Consider the following 13,654-nt stretch of genomic DNA (forward strand, 5'->3'; position numbering starts at 1 on the left):
CGCCTTGTTTGCGGCACTAGGTCTTGGGCCCCTGCACCCATACCGGAAACCTAAAAAATGTTCCAGACTCCTGACTTCACAGATCAATCCAGCTGCAGCCATTGTGGCCATTTAGGAAGTGAACCAGTAGATGGAAGACCTCTCTGTCTCTTTTTCTCTTAAAAAGAGAGAGAGAGAGAAAGACAAGTGCTAAGACATTAAAAAAATAAACAACCCGCCCCCCTCTGGTTCCATAGCCAGCACTGTAGATAATCCTCTGCCTGTGGTGCCAGCAGCTCATACAGGTGCTGGTTCCTAGCTCCAGGTGCTCATCCTGATTCAGCTCTCTGCTTATGGCCTAGAAAATCAGCAGAGGATGGTCCAAGGCCTTAGGCTCCTGGCTCCAGTTGTTGTGCCGGTTTTTGAAACCCCCAGATAATCATCAAGTCTGAAGTCGGTGCTGAGGCAAAAAGGTGGTTTATTCAGGTTAGCCTAGGTAACCCAGCGACCTCCCCCAGCCCAGCATGGCTGGGCGGGGGAGGGGCAGCCACAGCAGAGGCTGCAAGGATCCACAAGGAGGACCAAAGAAACGCGAGCCAGAAGCCAAGGGAAAAAGGCCCAGAGCCCAAGCCCCCCAGTTCTTATACATTTCAGGCTATTAATTATACAGTCATGATTTAGTAGGCTTCTATTGGTGGGTTTGAAACAAGCAATTTTCAAAAAGTACAAATCGATGAGCTATTGGGCTGTGAATCTTATCAAACACCAGGTACCTCCTTCCTGAGGAGTGGTCTGCCTACGTGACCTGCCAGGTGTCCTGCCGGGTGTCACGTAGACTATCAGGTCTGAGGTTCACACAGCCCCCAGCCAAGCCATTAAGGCGGAATCACAAAAGGCAGAAAACGCCTAGGTTCTTCACAGTCACTGCAGCCACGTGTGGAGTGAACCAGTGGGTAGAAGATCTCTCTCGGCAACCCTGATTTTTTATTGTGAGAGACAGAAAGATCTTCCATCCACATGTTAAGTCTTTCACGTAAAATAAATAAATCTTAAAAAAAAATTAGTTTCTATTACTCAAACACATATCCTATGTTCCAGCAACAAATTAAACCAGCAGTCACTATCTGAGAAAGAGCTGATGTCACCTAGCCCCAGCCCCAACGGGAAAACCGTCAGCATTCTAAACAAGGTGGCAGGACAAAGAAAGCAGACTACTTCTTAGTTTTTCTTAGGCTTACTCTTTTTCCTGAAATTTCATTCATTCATGAAAAACATGATATTCCAAGACCACACGTACCAATATTAATCCACAAGACTCAAATGTGTGGCAAAAATTTGAAAAAAAAAAAAAAAAGTTTGGGTATCTCTCACCACTGCTTTTCATGTAGAGGACAACTGACCAGACACTGAGACAAAATCCCAAGCTCTCTTCTCTGCTATAAACACAGCTCGCTCTAAGTCCAGCCCATCCCACTTGAGTCTCAGGCCTATAGTTCCAGAACACTGTGTCCTATGTGGGTAGCTCTGAGGCAACCAACAGAAGGACCAGACACAACCTTGCCCTGTGCAGTGTTCAGTTCTCTCTACAGGGAGAGTATCTCACTCTCCTTTGCTTCCCTCCCTTTCCCCCACATATGGGGGGGTCAGGTTGAACTGCCCACCTTATACTCCTGGGTGGCATCGTCCAGCGGTACAACGGTGTGGGCCCGGTGCGTGTGGGAGATTGCACAAATCAAACATACAGCCTCCTGGTCCTCGTAGCAGAAAAGGCTGAGGGCCTCGTGGTGCTGGGGGCAGAGGCTTTCGTCCCGGATCTTCCGCTTGACCGCCTGGAGCTGCTTGGCAATTTCCACCATGCTTCCGAGCTGCCGGTTGGGCCGGAGGCTGCGGTAGCGAGAGGTTTTCCGACACACAGGACAAGGGAAGTCCCTCTCCAGGTCCTCCCACCAGCGGGTGATGCAAGCCTTGCAGAAGTTGTGTCCACACTCAATGATGACTGGCTCCTTCAGATACTCTAGACACACGGAGCAGCTTGCCTCCACCTGTAAGTTCTCCAGAGCTGCAGCTGTGGAGGCTGCAGAAGTCCCGGCCTCTAACAGACTTGTCTCTGCCATCATTTAACTGGGGGAAGGAAAGTGGACATTCAAAGAAAAGGTTAGCTGAAGGTTTCACTTTTTTTTTTTTTTAAATTCCCGGCCTGGCATTTACTCTCACGCTACACACAGTAACTCCAGTCTTTCATCATCTTCTAAATTCAACCTTCTGTTTCCTCATTTCTAAAACTCCCAGGTGTCAATGTGTTCTTTTCAGAGTCAGATCTTCAGTCACAGCCCAGCCTGCTTCTCCTGATCTAGGTCCATTCTACTTGAACTTTAGTTTTCAGACCAAAGTATCCTACTTGCACACATTTTTTTTTTCCTAACAGACGAGAGAGGAGTGAAAAGTGGCATAAAATTCAAAGTCTTAATTAAGATTTCTGAAATGATGTGTAGAGGTTCATGTCACAGAGAAGTTTTTCATTACAGTATGCTGGAGCCCAAGCCCGATTCTCTGCAACAGTCTCGCTTGGTGATCAATTCAGTCAGTCAGGCGAAGGCAGTGACCGCTCTTCAAGACAATGTGACAAGCCTACAGGACACGGACTCTCTGCTTGACATGTCTTACTCATCCCACTGCTAGCTGTATGGATTTGGAATCTGCGCCTCCTCTGAGACATATGTTACTGAGCCTAGGCCGGTAGTTTCTTGAAAGCTGACAAGTCTGAATTCACCAAAGACTGAAGTCCTTCAAAATAGCTAATGACTGCTAATTCCTTGGACAAACGCTATCTCCAATGATTAGGTTTCTGAAGTGGTTGAGAATTAAGAGGAAACAAATGAGGCAATCAAGCGACACCTGAGAAGACCTGGAAATGCATAGGAGATTTATAAAACAAAAGCTGGCCTTCCACCCCATCCTTACAACATCAACACTTTTCACTTCATAATCCCCTCTACATTTCCCCAGCCCTAGCCCCCGGGAATTTAACAAGACACATCTGGTAGGCCTAGGTGTTAGGAAAGGACAGCCAGGTTAGCAAGGATCTTTCTGGTGTCAGTTTTTGACACAAAGTATCTGATTTGCAGCAAGGGCTGGTAACTTATTTGCATCTGAATTTCTACCCTCCACAGGGGAGAAAAGTAAAATCAGATGGGACTTTCTCTTGCCTGTGGGAATGCAATGATTGACTAGCACCCCTGCTCCCTTCCCCAGTCTTGCAGAAAGGAAGCCTCCTCCTCACCTGTGATGAGTGGCATTGTATGCACAGTGAGGGACCAGTATGATTCCACACGGGCCAAGAAGTGATGGGGAAGAAAGAAGGGCAAAGCGGGTGGGGAGAGATGGAGCGACCTGGAGCTATAGCGGCAGGAAGGCCTGGGTTGCCTCAGAATATCCTTCCTCACCCTCCATTCCACGTGTCTCCGTACAAGGACAAACTTCAGGGACGGCCTCCAGTCACGGCTATCATTTGGCGACCCTCTCCCGAGCGACGTCCCAAACTCGGTGCCCCCCGCGTCTCCATCTTCTCCCGCCAGATCTGGGGCAGGGTTGTTGGAGAGGAGGATGAGGAAACGTGATGGTGGGCGCGGGGTTGGGAGGCACGCGTGTCCAGGTGAGTCAGAGCCGTTACGTGCAGGTGGGATGCCTGCCGCTCTGACGCAGCCGAGACCCGTCGAGATGCGGCCAGGAGTTTCCACCCGGGAAAGCGAGAAGCAGCAAGGATCAGGGGGAACCGCGGGGTAGCCAAGCAACGCCGGACGCGCTGACGTCGCCGGGGCGGCAAAACGTCCGCCCGGGCCCGAGGCGGGCGGAGGCAGCGGTGGTTACGTGCGGGGGGCCGGTGACGCAGTCGCGGGGCGCGGGGACGCGGCGTGCAGAGCTGACCGGCGGGGACAGGCCCCCGGCCCCGGCCCTGGCGCAGCGGCGGAGGGGCGGCACCTACCTTCCCGGCTGCGGGGTCCGGGAGAGCGCGGCTAGGAGCCGCCGGAGCGCTTCCTCCCTCCTTCCTCCTCCCCCAGCCCCCGCCCCGCGGCGCGCGACACACAATACTCGCCGGAAGCGGAAGCCGTTCCGCGCCCAGACCCGTGTCAGTGGAAGCCGGCGCGTCTGCCGGAGGCTGCGGGAGGGCCTGGACGACGGCGGGGGGCCGGCGGTGAGCGCCGGCGGGAGGAGCCCCGGCCGCCGAGGGACCCGCGGTGACAGGTGCCGGAGGCTCCGGCGTCCCGGTGACCCGAGGAATCTTTTGGAACGGGAAGGCTGCGCATGCGCGCGCCCGAGCGCGGAGAGCCCATGGCCGGCCGGGGCGCCCCGTGAGTCCGTGCTGTCGGGGCTGCGGGCCCGGACCCCTGGCGCTGGCCCGGCTCTGCAGGTCCTCCGTGGGGTTGGAGGGATGGAGTGGAGGTTTGCGAGACGCCGCAGCGGGTGGTCGGCGTTCAGCCACACGTGTCCTCTCTCAGAGGGGCAGCGCGGCGAGCCGGTGGCCAAGCTGAGGCTGCGGCCAATTGCGTGGCGGACCTGCAGGTCCCGTCTGCACGTCACTTCCGACTGGTTGAGCTTTAGGCTTTGCGAGGATTAGGTGAGTTCTCCCCGCAGCAGGTTTGTAACGCTCCTTATCCTGCCCCCTGCTTGGGCGGACCTCTTCCGAGCGTTTCCACCCTTGTCGCTAAGGCGGAGGCCGCCGCGAGGCAGCTTGCTTTTGGGTCTGGTCAACGCTAGTCTAATGGGTGAGAACCAGGGATTGCCCTTTGGGAGCTGCGATCTCTGCGTTCTACCATAGTGCTTGCATGGGAGACTTGCCTTATAGCTCCTGCTCTGCAGCGGAAAGCCTTGCAGAATTGCGAGTGTGGAGGAAGGGGTGAGACAAGTCTACTGCTAGAGGAGGAGTCAGTGCTGTCAGGGGTGTGTCCTAACGGGTAGAAAAGGTAGCCCGCTTCCTGGGATGCCGGATGGGCTAATTGAAAGAGCAAATGTTGGTGTCCTTGCAGAGGAAGTAGTCTGGCACCGGGCCGCGTTAGCTGCTCATTCTGGGTTCCAGAGGGCGTTGACCTGCAAGAAACATGATCAAGTGCCTGCGGGTTACGCTGAAGCTTGCAACTCCAGCACTCCACTTCGGAACCGAGGTTCCCCGTTACTGTGCCTAGAAATACAAAGGAAGATGTTCCGTCCTTGGCCCGTAGGGGAGAGACTGGGAAGGGGTTCTCCTGTCCTGACTTTCCACTGGCTCTGACCCAGCTGGCCTTTGGAGTCATTTGGGGTTTGAACCAGCAGGTGGAAAATCTTTTGTCTCTCCATCCCTCTGCTTCAAAATGTTGCAGGAGCCACAGCGGGAGGAGTCTGCTGCTTTAGTTGCGGCAGTCTGTCTCATCTCCAAGAAATGTGGCAGCATATCTGAATTTTTTTTTTTTACAGCTCTTTGTGTTGTCACTGTTGCGCAGTTCCCTGTTAAAGCTGGCCTTCTCTCTCCAATTAGGTCACATTTTTTTTCTGCATGGGTTATCGAGTTACAGTCTGTTGTGTTGCAGCTTCTCTGCAGGAGCGGGGTAGGGTGCTGCCATCTTTATCTCCTGACTTTGGACAACGATGAGGCACTTGGAAAGAAGAGGAAGTGAAGGTTTATTGGAAGAAGCAGAGAAACTTCTGTGGCAGCAGGGAGGGGCTGCCTGCCTGGAGCTGCCTTATTTCTTTCTGACTTTTGATTCTGTATTCTAATCCTTTCATCATTTCTTGACACTGGCATTTTGGGTTTTCTTTATTGACTTTTTCATTGTCTTCTCACAGGAAAAGCCTCTATTGTGATTCTGAGTGGGAGAGCAATAAGTATAGAATTTATTTTGGGTGGGGTTAGCATTTTTCCTGTTTTCTTCCTATCCAAGAATGGTTTGCCTTAATGATTTAATTCGTGTTTTATTCAGTAAGATCTTAAGATTTTATTCGTGCAAACTTTATACTTTTTTTAAAAAAGGGTTTATTTCTTTTCGTTGGGAAAATAGTGAACATTACAGAGAGAAAGATTTTTCTGTCGGTTGGTTTGCTCTCCCAATGATCACAACAGCCAGAACTGAGCTTATCGGAAGGCAGAAGCCAGGAGTATCTTCCAGGTGTCCCAAGACGGTGCAGGGGCAGGCCCAAACACTTGAGCCTTTCTCCGCTGCTTTCCCAAGTCATAAACAGGGAGCTGGATCAGAAGTGGAGCAGCTGAGACAAGAGCCGGCACCATATGGGATGCTGGCGCTACAGTTAGAGGCTTAGCGCACTGTGCTATGTTGCTAGTTCGCCTCTTTATTTCTTTTTTAATCCTTTTGTTGTTGTTTTTTGAGCAAGGCAAGTGGAATGAATTCTCTGCGTTTAGGATCCCTGTTTCTCTCCCATGGTGATGATCAATGAAGTAATGAAAATGAGAAGAGGAGCATTGTGTGTGTGTGTATATATATATATATTTTGTCCAGGAAGAGTACGTAACTACAGATGAAATTTTACTTCATGCTTTCTTGGCTAAACAACTTGGGGGCAAATGGTGGGGCTCACAGCTTCGGGAAGGCAGCCCAGATCCCTGCCAGGACTGTGGCTGTGCTACCCAGCACACACTGCTCTGCTGCCTTGGGTTTTCTGGGGCCTCTGCTGTTGTATTGTGCTCATCTGAGTGTGAGATTTTAGCACTCTGATTTTTTTGAGCTGTTCTCCTGCCTTATGTTTCAGTCTTTAATGAATGCATTTAAGAGTAAAAGCTACTAAAGTTTCAATAGATACTTGTATCACTTGTGATCCTAAATCACAAGACAGATGGATCCTGATCGTGGATTTTGTTGGCTGTTGATTGAAAGTTGAATTTTAACTTATTGGAGGAGGTTATTCCTGTTGTCACTAGTAAGGAGAAGAAAATTCTCTGTGTTAGTCACTTATTTGTTGGGACTTTTAGGGGGCACAATAGGTAATATCTTTCTCCATGCCAGTTGCAGCGCTTGAAGGAGATACAAGAATGAACCAGAGATGGAGGTTCTTTTCTCTGTGTCTCTTCTCTCTGTAAATATGATCAGGCTTTCCAATAAAAATAAATAAATCTTAAAGGGTAAAATATCACCTGTTCATTTTGTGAAGCTGTAATTGGAGGGAATAGCTCTGAAATAGTCAGTGAATTTGTTTATTTCCCCTTAAATTGAACTTGCACCAGACCTCCACTCCAGCCCCCATCTGAACTTGCCTTTTAAGCTAGGCTTGGCTGGGGAGAGGGGAGAAATCATGCAGGCTTGAAGGGAAAAAGGACAAGGAGCCAGGCCAAGCTTGCTCAGCTCTTGCTTCCAAGCTTTCTGGTTAGGTCAAGCCTGGAAAGATGGGGGCTGGGGAAGGAGTTGGATGATAGTCCTAGTTAGGAAGTGAAAAATAATGGATTGTTTCCCTCTAAAACTGTTAGGTGACCAGTGTTGAGACTAGGTTATACTGCGAAGAATGCTGCTGGCAGGTCTTGGAAGCAGTCTTTCTGGCCTTCTCTAGCCCATCTTTGACTTGCTCCCTCTTCCTGCCTGTGACAACAACAACATTTGTCTAGAGTTTCAAGTCTCTAGCCAGGTGTCCTCTGTTACACAAAGGAAAGCAAAAGATGAGGGAAATGCGGAGTGTCCTCTCTGATCTGATTCTTCGGGTACTGCCTCTCCATCTACTTAGGTGCTTCGGGGTAGCACAAGTGTGTTTCCATTTCGCTTTGTGGATGTTTGTGATTTCTGCACTTCCCTGTATATGGTTTGCTTATTTATATATATATATAAAAAGTTCCTTACATGATGTTTTAAAATATTTTTAATTGCATGAAAGAGAGACAGAGACATACAAATCTTTCACATGCTGCCTCATTTCCCGAATGCCTGCACCACTGCAAGGCCAGCCTAGACCTCAGGCCAGGACCTTTTTCTCAGCATGTAACCGCTGTGACATATAGCCAGAAATTGTTAGAAACAGCTACAGATTCACTGTTTTACAAGCTGGTCTTCAGTGCAGCCATAGGTCAGCTCAAGTGACTTAATGGTGTTGAGGAAAATATTAAACACTTTCCTTGGTAACACTGAAGACTTTCAATGTGAATAAATACTAGGAAGCTATTGGTGGTCTTGGCTATAGAGTGCGCTGCTGAAAATGGATTTTGGAATGTTTTACTGAGGAAATAATTCCCAAGTGGATAACAGAAAAAGAACAAGTGTGGGAATGTCAAGAAGAAATGGATGCCCAATTTGAAGTTAGGGGATGCCCAAGTTAATTACTTAAAAATACAGGTTTACTGATGAGAAGTCCTGGGAAGGCCTAAGCTGGGCTGAGCCACAGTGTGCTGTGGCTGGGACTGCGGTACCTGAATGGTCCAGACTGTACGGGAAGGGTGTTGGAAGGCAGTGGTTATCCATGAGTCTTCTCTGCTCTTCCTGTTTTCCCTTCCTCTCAGGAGGTAGTTTGTAGGTAGAGTTGGAGGTCAGCTGCTGGCAAGCATTGTATCTAGTCAGAAGCAGGGTGAGTAGGAGGGTGCAAGTAGAGCATGAGGAGAAAATCATTTAGAACAGAAACCTGTAATCTAGCTAAGTGACAAAGGGAGATAATGGAATACTCCATGGTGTAATGAGAAATATATTTGATGTCACACTGTCAAAACTTCAACTGTTACTTCCTACTGTTACTGATTATGTAACTTCAGCACTTTTCACCTGTAAGTTGCAGAGTCACCTGTAATTTTTTGTAAAGGAGTGGTCTAGTTAATTCCAGATTTGTATTGTGAAAGTTATTTATAAAACAATTTGATATGACTTCCTATATTTTAGGTTAACTGTAATATACACGATGCATCATGATGGAATTACATCTGGATTGTGTCTATTCTGGAAAGTAAGGCTTGGCTACAAAAGCAGCACCAGGTGAATCTAGGAGGAAAACTTCAACAAACAAGTAGTTTAGCACGCTGAGGGATGCCATGCACTCCTACCAGCAATGTATGGGCAGTTGTGGTTCCTTTATCTGTGCCATAGATGCTATTGTCAGGTTTTCTCGTTTTGTCATTTTATTGGTGAGTGAATACATTAGTGTTGTGGAGTGGAGAGAGATCACACTGGACCCACGTGTAGGATGTTAGGAGGAGTCTTTATTGCTAAAGCTGGGTAACAGCAGCTCCCACTACATTCCAGGAACTACTGCCCCAGGTTGGGCGGCCAAAATCAGGGATTTTTAAGCTCTCATCCTTCAATCAGATTGAGAGCCATGCAGTAAAAATAAAGATTCCATGTGCAGCAGGCAGGAAGGGAGTTACCAGAGCCCAAAGTTTTCCTGTAGTTAATTAACCTAACCTAGTACAATAGGAGGCAGGAGCTGAATGTAAGGGCCTCACCAGTCTTGAATGGCACTAGAGGAGGTAAAAAAGGTGGGGTTCAGAAACTCCATTTCCTCCTTTCCTGCTGTCAGTTAACCTGTCAAGTGGATGCTAGCCATCAACCACTGCACCCCATTAAATTAGCAGGGAGCTGGATTGGGAACGGAGAAGCTGGAACTCAAACTTGCACCCATATGGGATGGCAGCATTGCAAAGGAAAGTCACCAAGCTGGTATCCTTTGTTTTCTTGTAGAAACATTTCAGAATATTAGGCTTTCTAGATTGTTAAAAATGTGAGGGAAAGGAAACTATTGACAGTCTTTTTTTTTTTTTAATGTATCTATACTTGTACCAATATTATGATTTCAAACTATCTTTTTTCCATTGTTTTTGCCTATTCTAGTTCTTTCACCATTCCTTATAAATTTTAGAATCAAATTATGGATGTCTACAAAAAGTATTCTGTAAATCTATGGGTGACTTCAGAGAGAACTGACAGAAAAAGCAAAATTAAGCCTAATTTTTGAATATATTTATTTAGTATTTAGTATTGCATCTGATTCCTGAAAGAGATTGCATACAATTGGTAGTCTTTCTTCCTTCGGTGTTAGAATTCACAGGGAAACCTTTGTGCCTTTTGTTCCTTAGGTGAGAAGTGTGCATGTGGGAATTGTCTGTAATGCTGCCATTTTCCCTCCTTTACGTCTGTGTCATGAGGGAGCTGTTCTGTTTGTCTCCTGAGTAACTGTGGAGGTCTCTGGACAAAAGTGTGCAAGTGGCTAATAACTCCTGTGTCTGTGGCTGCCGGGCGTTCTCTCGTTTCATGCCGTCCTCCAGCAGTTCACAGATAACACCAGGCAAGTGCTTCGTGTCCGTCTACATCATGGCGCCATGTTCTACAGTGCTCTGCCTCTGGTGACTTGGGTAGCTCTCTAAAGAGATTGAGGAGAGTTATGATTTTGTTGATATTTTGACTTTTTTTTTTTTAAGGTTGATTTATGTTATTGGAAAGTCAAATATACAGAGAGGAGGAGAGAGAGAGATCTTCTGTCCATTGATTCACCTCTTCAAGCAGCCACAGCAGCTGGAGCTGAGCCGATCTGAAGCCAGGAGCCAGGAGCTTCTTTCAGGTCTCCCATGTGGGTGTAGGGTCCCAACACTTTGGGCCGTCCTCAACTATTTCCCAGGCCACAAGCAGGGTGCTGGATGGGAAGTGGAGCTGCCAGGATTAGAACTGGTACCCATATGGGATCCTGGCTGGTGTGTTCAAGGTGAGGACTTTAGCTGCTAGGCTACTGTGCTGGGCCCAGATCTTTTGACTTTTTCTTAACAGCACCTTAACAATGATCTTTGCAGCACTTTCTTTCTTTCTATTTTTTTTTTTAAGATTTATTTTCTTTTTATTGGAAAGGCGGATAGACAGAGAAGAAGATCTTCCGTCTGATGATTCACTCCCCAAGTGAGCGCAACAGCCAATGCTATGCCGATCTGAAGCCAGGAGCCTCTTCCGGGTCTCCCACGTGGGTGCAGGGTCCCAAAGCTTTGGGCTGTCCTCGACTGCTTTCCCGGGCCACAGGCAGGGAGCTGGATGGGAAGCGGGGCCGCCGGGATTAGAACTGGCGCCCATATGGGATCCCGGGGTGTGCAAGGCGAGGACTTTAACCACTGTGCCACCGCGTCGGGCCCTGCAGCACTTTCTATATCAAAAGTGGAAGCCTGAAGTCAAAACTGTTGTGTTCTACCTTGATAGTTGCATGTTTATCGATAAAGGGCTTGGTTACATAGAAACAGATAAATCCTGAGTTGGAGTGCTGAGACAGGGTGACTGTGGAATTAATTAACATTGCTGCCAGCCTTGTAGAGTGATGTTTGTGTTTCCTGAAACTTGTCATGAGTCAGATAGTGCCTCAGGCAGTTACTTCAAGGTTTCTTGGCAAGGTCGGTGCCTCATTTTAAATCCTCTAGTCTCTGGCTAGACAAATTTCCTTACTCCTGGGCTGATTATGTTGCTGAATTTGTGTCACAATCTGCCAAGGAAGGTGTTTTCACATGCCGCCTTCTGCTGGCTTTTCCTAAACCTTGAATAGGGATGTAGCCCTTGTATTAGCCATTGTAATGGCAAGCTTATCTTTGTTTCTGCCTAGTCTTTTATTTATTTTATTTATTTTTTTAAAGATTTATTTATTTATTTGGAAGTCAGATATACAGAGAGGATGAGAGACAGAGAGGAAGATCTTCCATCTGATGATTCACTCGCCAAGTGAGCACAACAGCCAGTGCTATGCCGATCCGAAGCCAGGAGCCAGGAACTTCTTCCAGGTCTCCCACACAGGTGCAGGGTCCCAAAGCCTTGGGCCATCCTTGACTGCTTTCCCAGGCCACAAGCAGGGAGCTGGATGGGAAATGGAGCTGCCAGGATTAGAATCAGTGCCCATATGGGATCCCGGCGCGTTCAAGGCGAGGACTTTAGCTGCTAGGCCACGCTGCCGGGCCCTATTTATTTATTTTTTAAAGATTTACTCTTCGGGCCCGGCGCGGTGGCGCAAGTGGTTAAAGGTCCTCGCCTTGCACGCCCGGGATCCCATATGGGCGCCGGTTCTAATCCCGGCAGCCCCGCTTCCCTTCCAGCTCCCTGCCTGTGGCCCAGGAAAGCAGTCGAGGACAGCCCAAAGCTTTGGGAACCTGCACCCGCGTGGGAGACCTGGAGGAGGCTCCTGGCTTCGGATTGGCATAGTATCGGCCCGTTGCGCTCACTTGGGGAGTGAACCATCAGACGGAAGATCTTCCTCTCTGTCTCTCCTCTCTGTATATCCGCCTTTCCAATGAAAAAATAATAAAAATAAATCTTTAAAAAAAAAAAAGATTTACTCTTCTATTAAAGTCAGGTAGAGAGGACGAGACACAGAGAGGAAGATCTTCCATCTGCTGATTCACTCCCCAAGAGGCCTGCAGCGGCCGTAGCTGAGCTGATCCGAAGCAGGAGGCTGGAGCCTTTACTGGGTCTTCCATGTGAATGCAGTGTCCCAAGGCTTTCAGTTGTCCTTCACTCCTTTCCCAGGTGGCAAGCAGGGAGCTGGATGGGAAGTGGGGCCTCTGGAATTAGAACTGGCCCGTGCAAGGCAAGGACTTCAGCTGTTAGGCTACTGTGCTGGCCACCCCTCCCTCCCCCAGTCTTGAGAGCTTTGCTGCAACACATTCTCAAGCCAGTGTCTACCACTGTCTCATGGTGTGACATCTCAATTGCTAAAGAGTTGTCAGGTTTAGTTTCAGCGGTAGCATAGGTCCAAATATATCAGTACTTTCTACTGTTCTGAAAAGAACATGCAAGACCAGTGAGAGATCTGAGACAGGGGGCAGTGAAATGATTAGAGGAGGAGCTGTTGCTGATACCATTCGTTGGCAGTTTTCAAAATTAGTCCCTTGACCTGCCTTGGTTTCCATTCTTTGCTGAGGAGGTTGGAGGTGCTCCCAGGACTGTGGTCCTTTGTGCAGCAGAGCCTTGGCAAATCTTAGTTTGCATTCCCTTTGGTTTGGTTCAGGAACTACTCTCAAGTTATGGAGACTCATCCAGGTTGATGTCCTTTTTTACTAGTTGCTAGCTTCTAAATTGATCAAACGTATTTACAATGGAAATATCACCTTGTAAATGCCGTTACATTTGCCTCTCGCAAAAATGTTAGATTCGCTGATCACTAGAGAAAGAATAACTCAGCCGAATATATGAAAAGAATTTAGGTGGCCTTTATTTCAGGGAACCATGGTTACGGGCTTCCCTTCCCCATGCAGCAGAAAGCTAGATGTGAAGGAGTTGCAGAGAAAGAAGAGTGTGGAAGAGACGGGGAAGGGGCTTTTTAAACTCTCCTCAACACAGAAGCCGAAATGAGGTCACCTCGGCCCTTATTGGTGTGGGGAGATATTGGTCTGTGCCATTCATTGGTGCAACGTTGGTCTCACAGCCTGAGGGGCCCGCCAGAATTCTGCCATCCATTCTGGGTTTGGTTGGAGGCAAACTCTACCCTTCTCCGGTTACTGTGGTAGCCATCAGCTGCTGCTTATCATCCTTAACAGCTGCTTTTTGTCTGGCAAATCCAAATACAGTCTTTCATCATTCAGATTAAAGAACCACCACTTGAGTCCGGCACGGTGGCCTAGCGGCTAAAACCCTTGTTTTGAACACACCAGGATCCCATATGGGTGCCGGTTCTAATCCCAGAGGCCCCACTTCCCATCCAGCTCCCTGCTTGTGGCCTGGGAAAGCAGTTGAGGACAGCCCAAAGCCTTGGGACCCTGCACCTGTGT

At 48.4% G+C, this 13,654-nt stretch overlaps 1 protein-coding gene across 3 annotated transcripts; it reads right to left on the reverse strand.

The window, feature by feature from the left end:
* Positions 1–995: 995 nt before the first annotated feature.
* Positions 996–4,037, reverse strand: LOC121167204 (E3 ubiquitin-protein ligase TRIM39-like). 3 transcript variants are annotated; one of them, XM_040996601.1, is made up of 3 exons: positions 3,962–4,037; positions 3,423–3,556; positions 996–2,100 (listed from the first exon to the last, which is right to left on the reverse strand). In XM_040996601.1, exon 3 carries the CDS (start codon positions 2,094–2,096, stop codon positions 1,623–1,625), a length of 474 nt encoding a protein of 157 aa, XP_040852535.1. In that variant the 5' UTR covers positions 2,097–2,100; positions 3,423–3,556; positions 3,962–4,037; the 3' UTR covers positions 996–1,622. The 3 variants fall into 3 exon arrangements, with proteins under 3 accessions (XP_040852535.1, XP_040852536.1, XP_040852537.1); XM_040996602.1 differs by lacking the exon at positions 3,423–3,556; XM_040996603.1 differs by lacking the exons at positions 3,423–3,556; positions 3,962–4,037 and adding an exon at positions 3,260–3,402.
* Between the last annotated feature and the right edge of the window lie 9,617 nt (positions 4,038–13,654).

Source organism: Ochotona curzoniae, unplaced genomic scaffold (genome assembly GCF_017591425.1).
Source record: "Ochotona curzoniae isolate NIBS_2020 unplaced genomic scaffold, NIBS_Ocur_1.0 patch345, whole genome shotgun sequence".
Taxonomy (NCBI): Eukaryota; Metazoa; Chordata; class Mammalia; order Lagomorpha; family Ochotonidae; genus Ochotona; species Ochotona curzoniae.

Coding starts and splice junctions, on each gene's coding strand:
- LOC121167204 (XM_040996602.1), bottom strand. CDS start 2,096: ATGATGGCAGAGACAAGTCTGTTAGAGGCCGGGACTTCTGCAGCCTCC.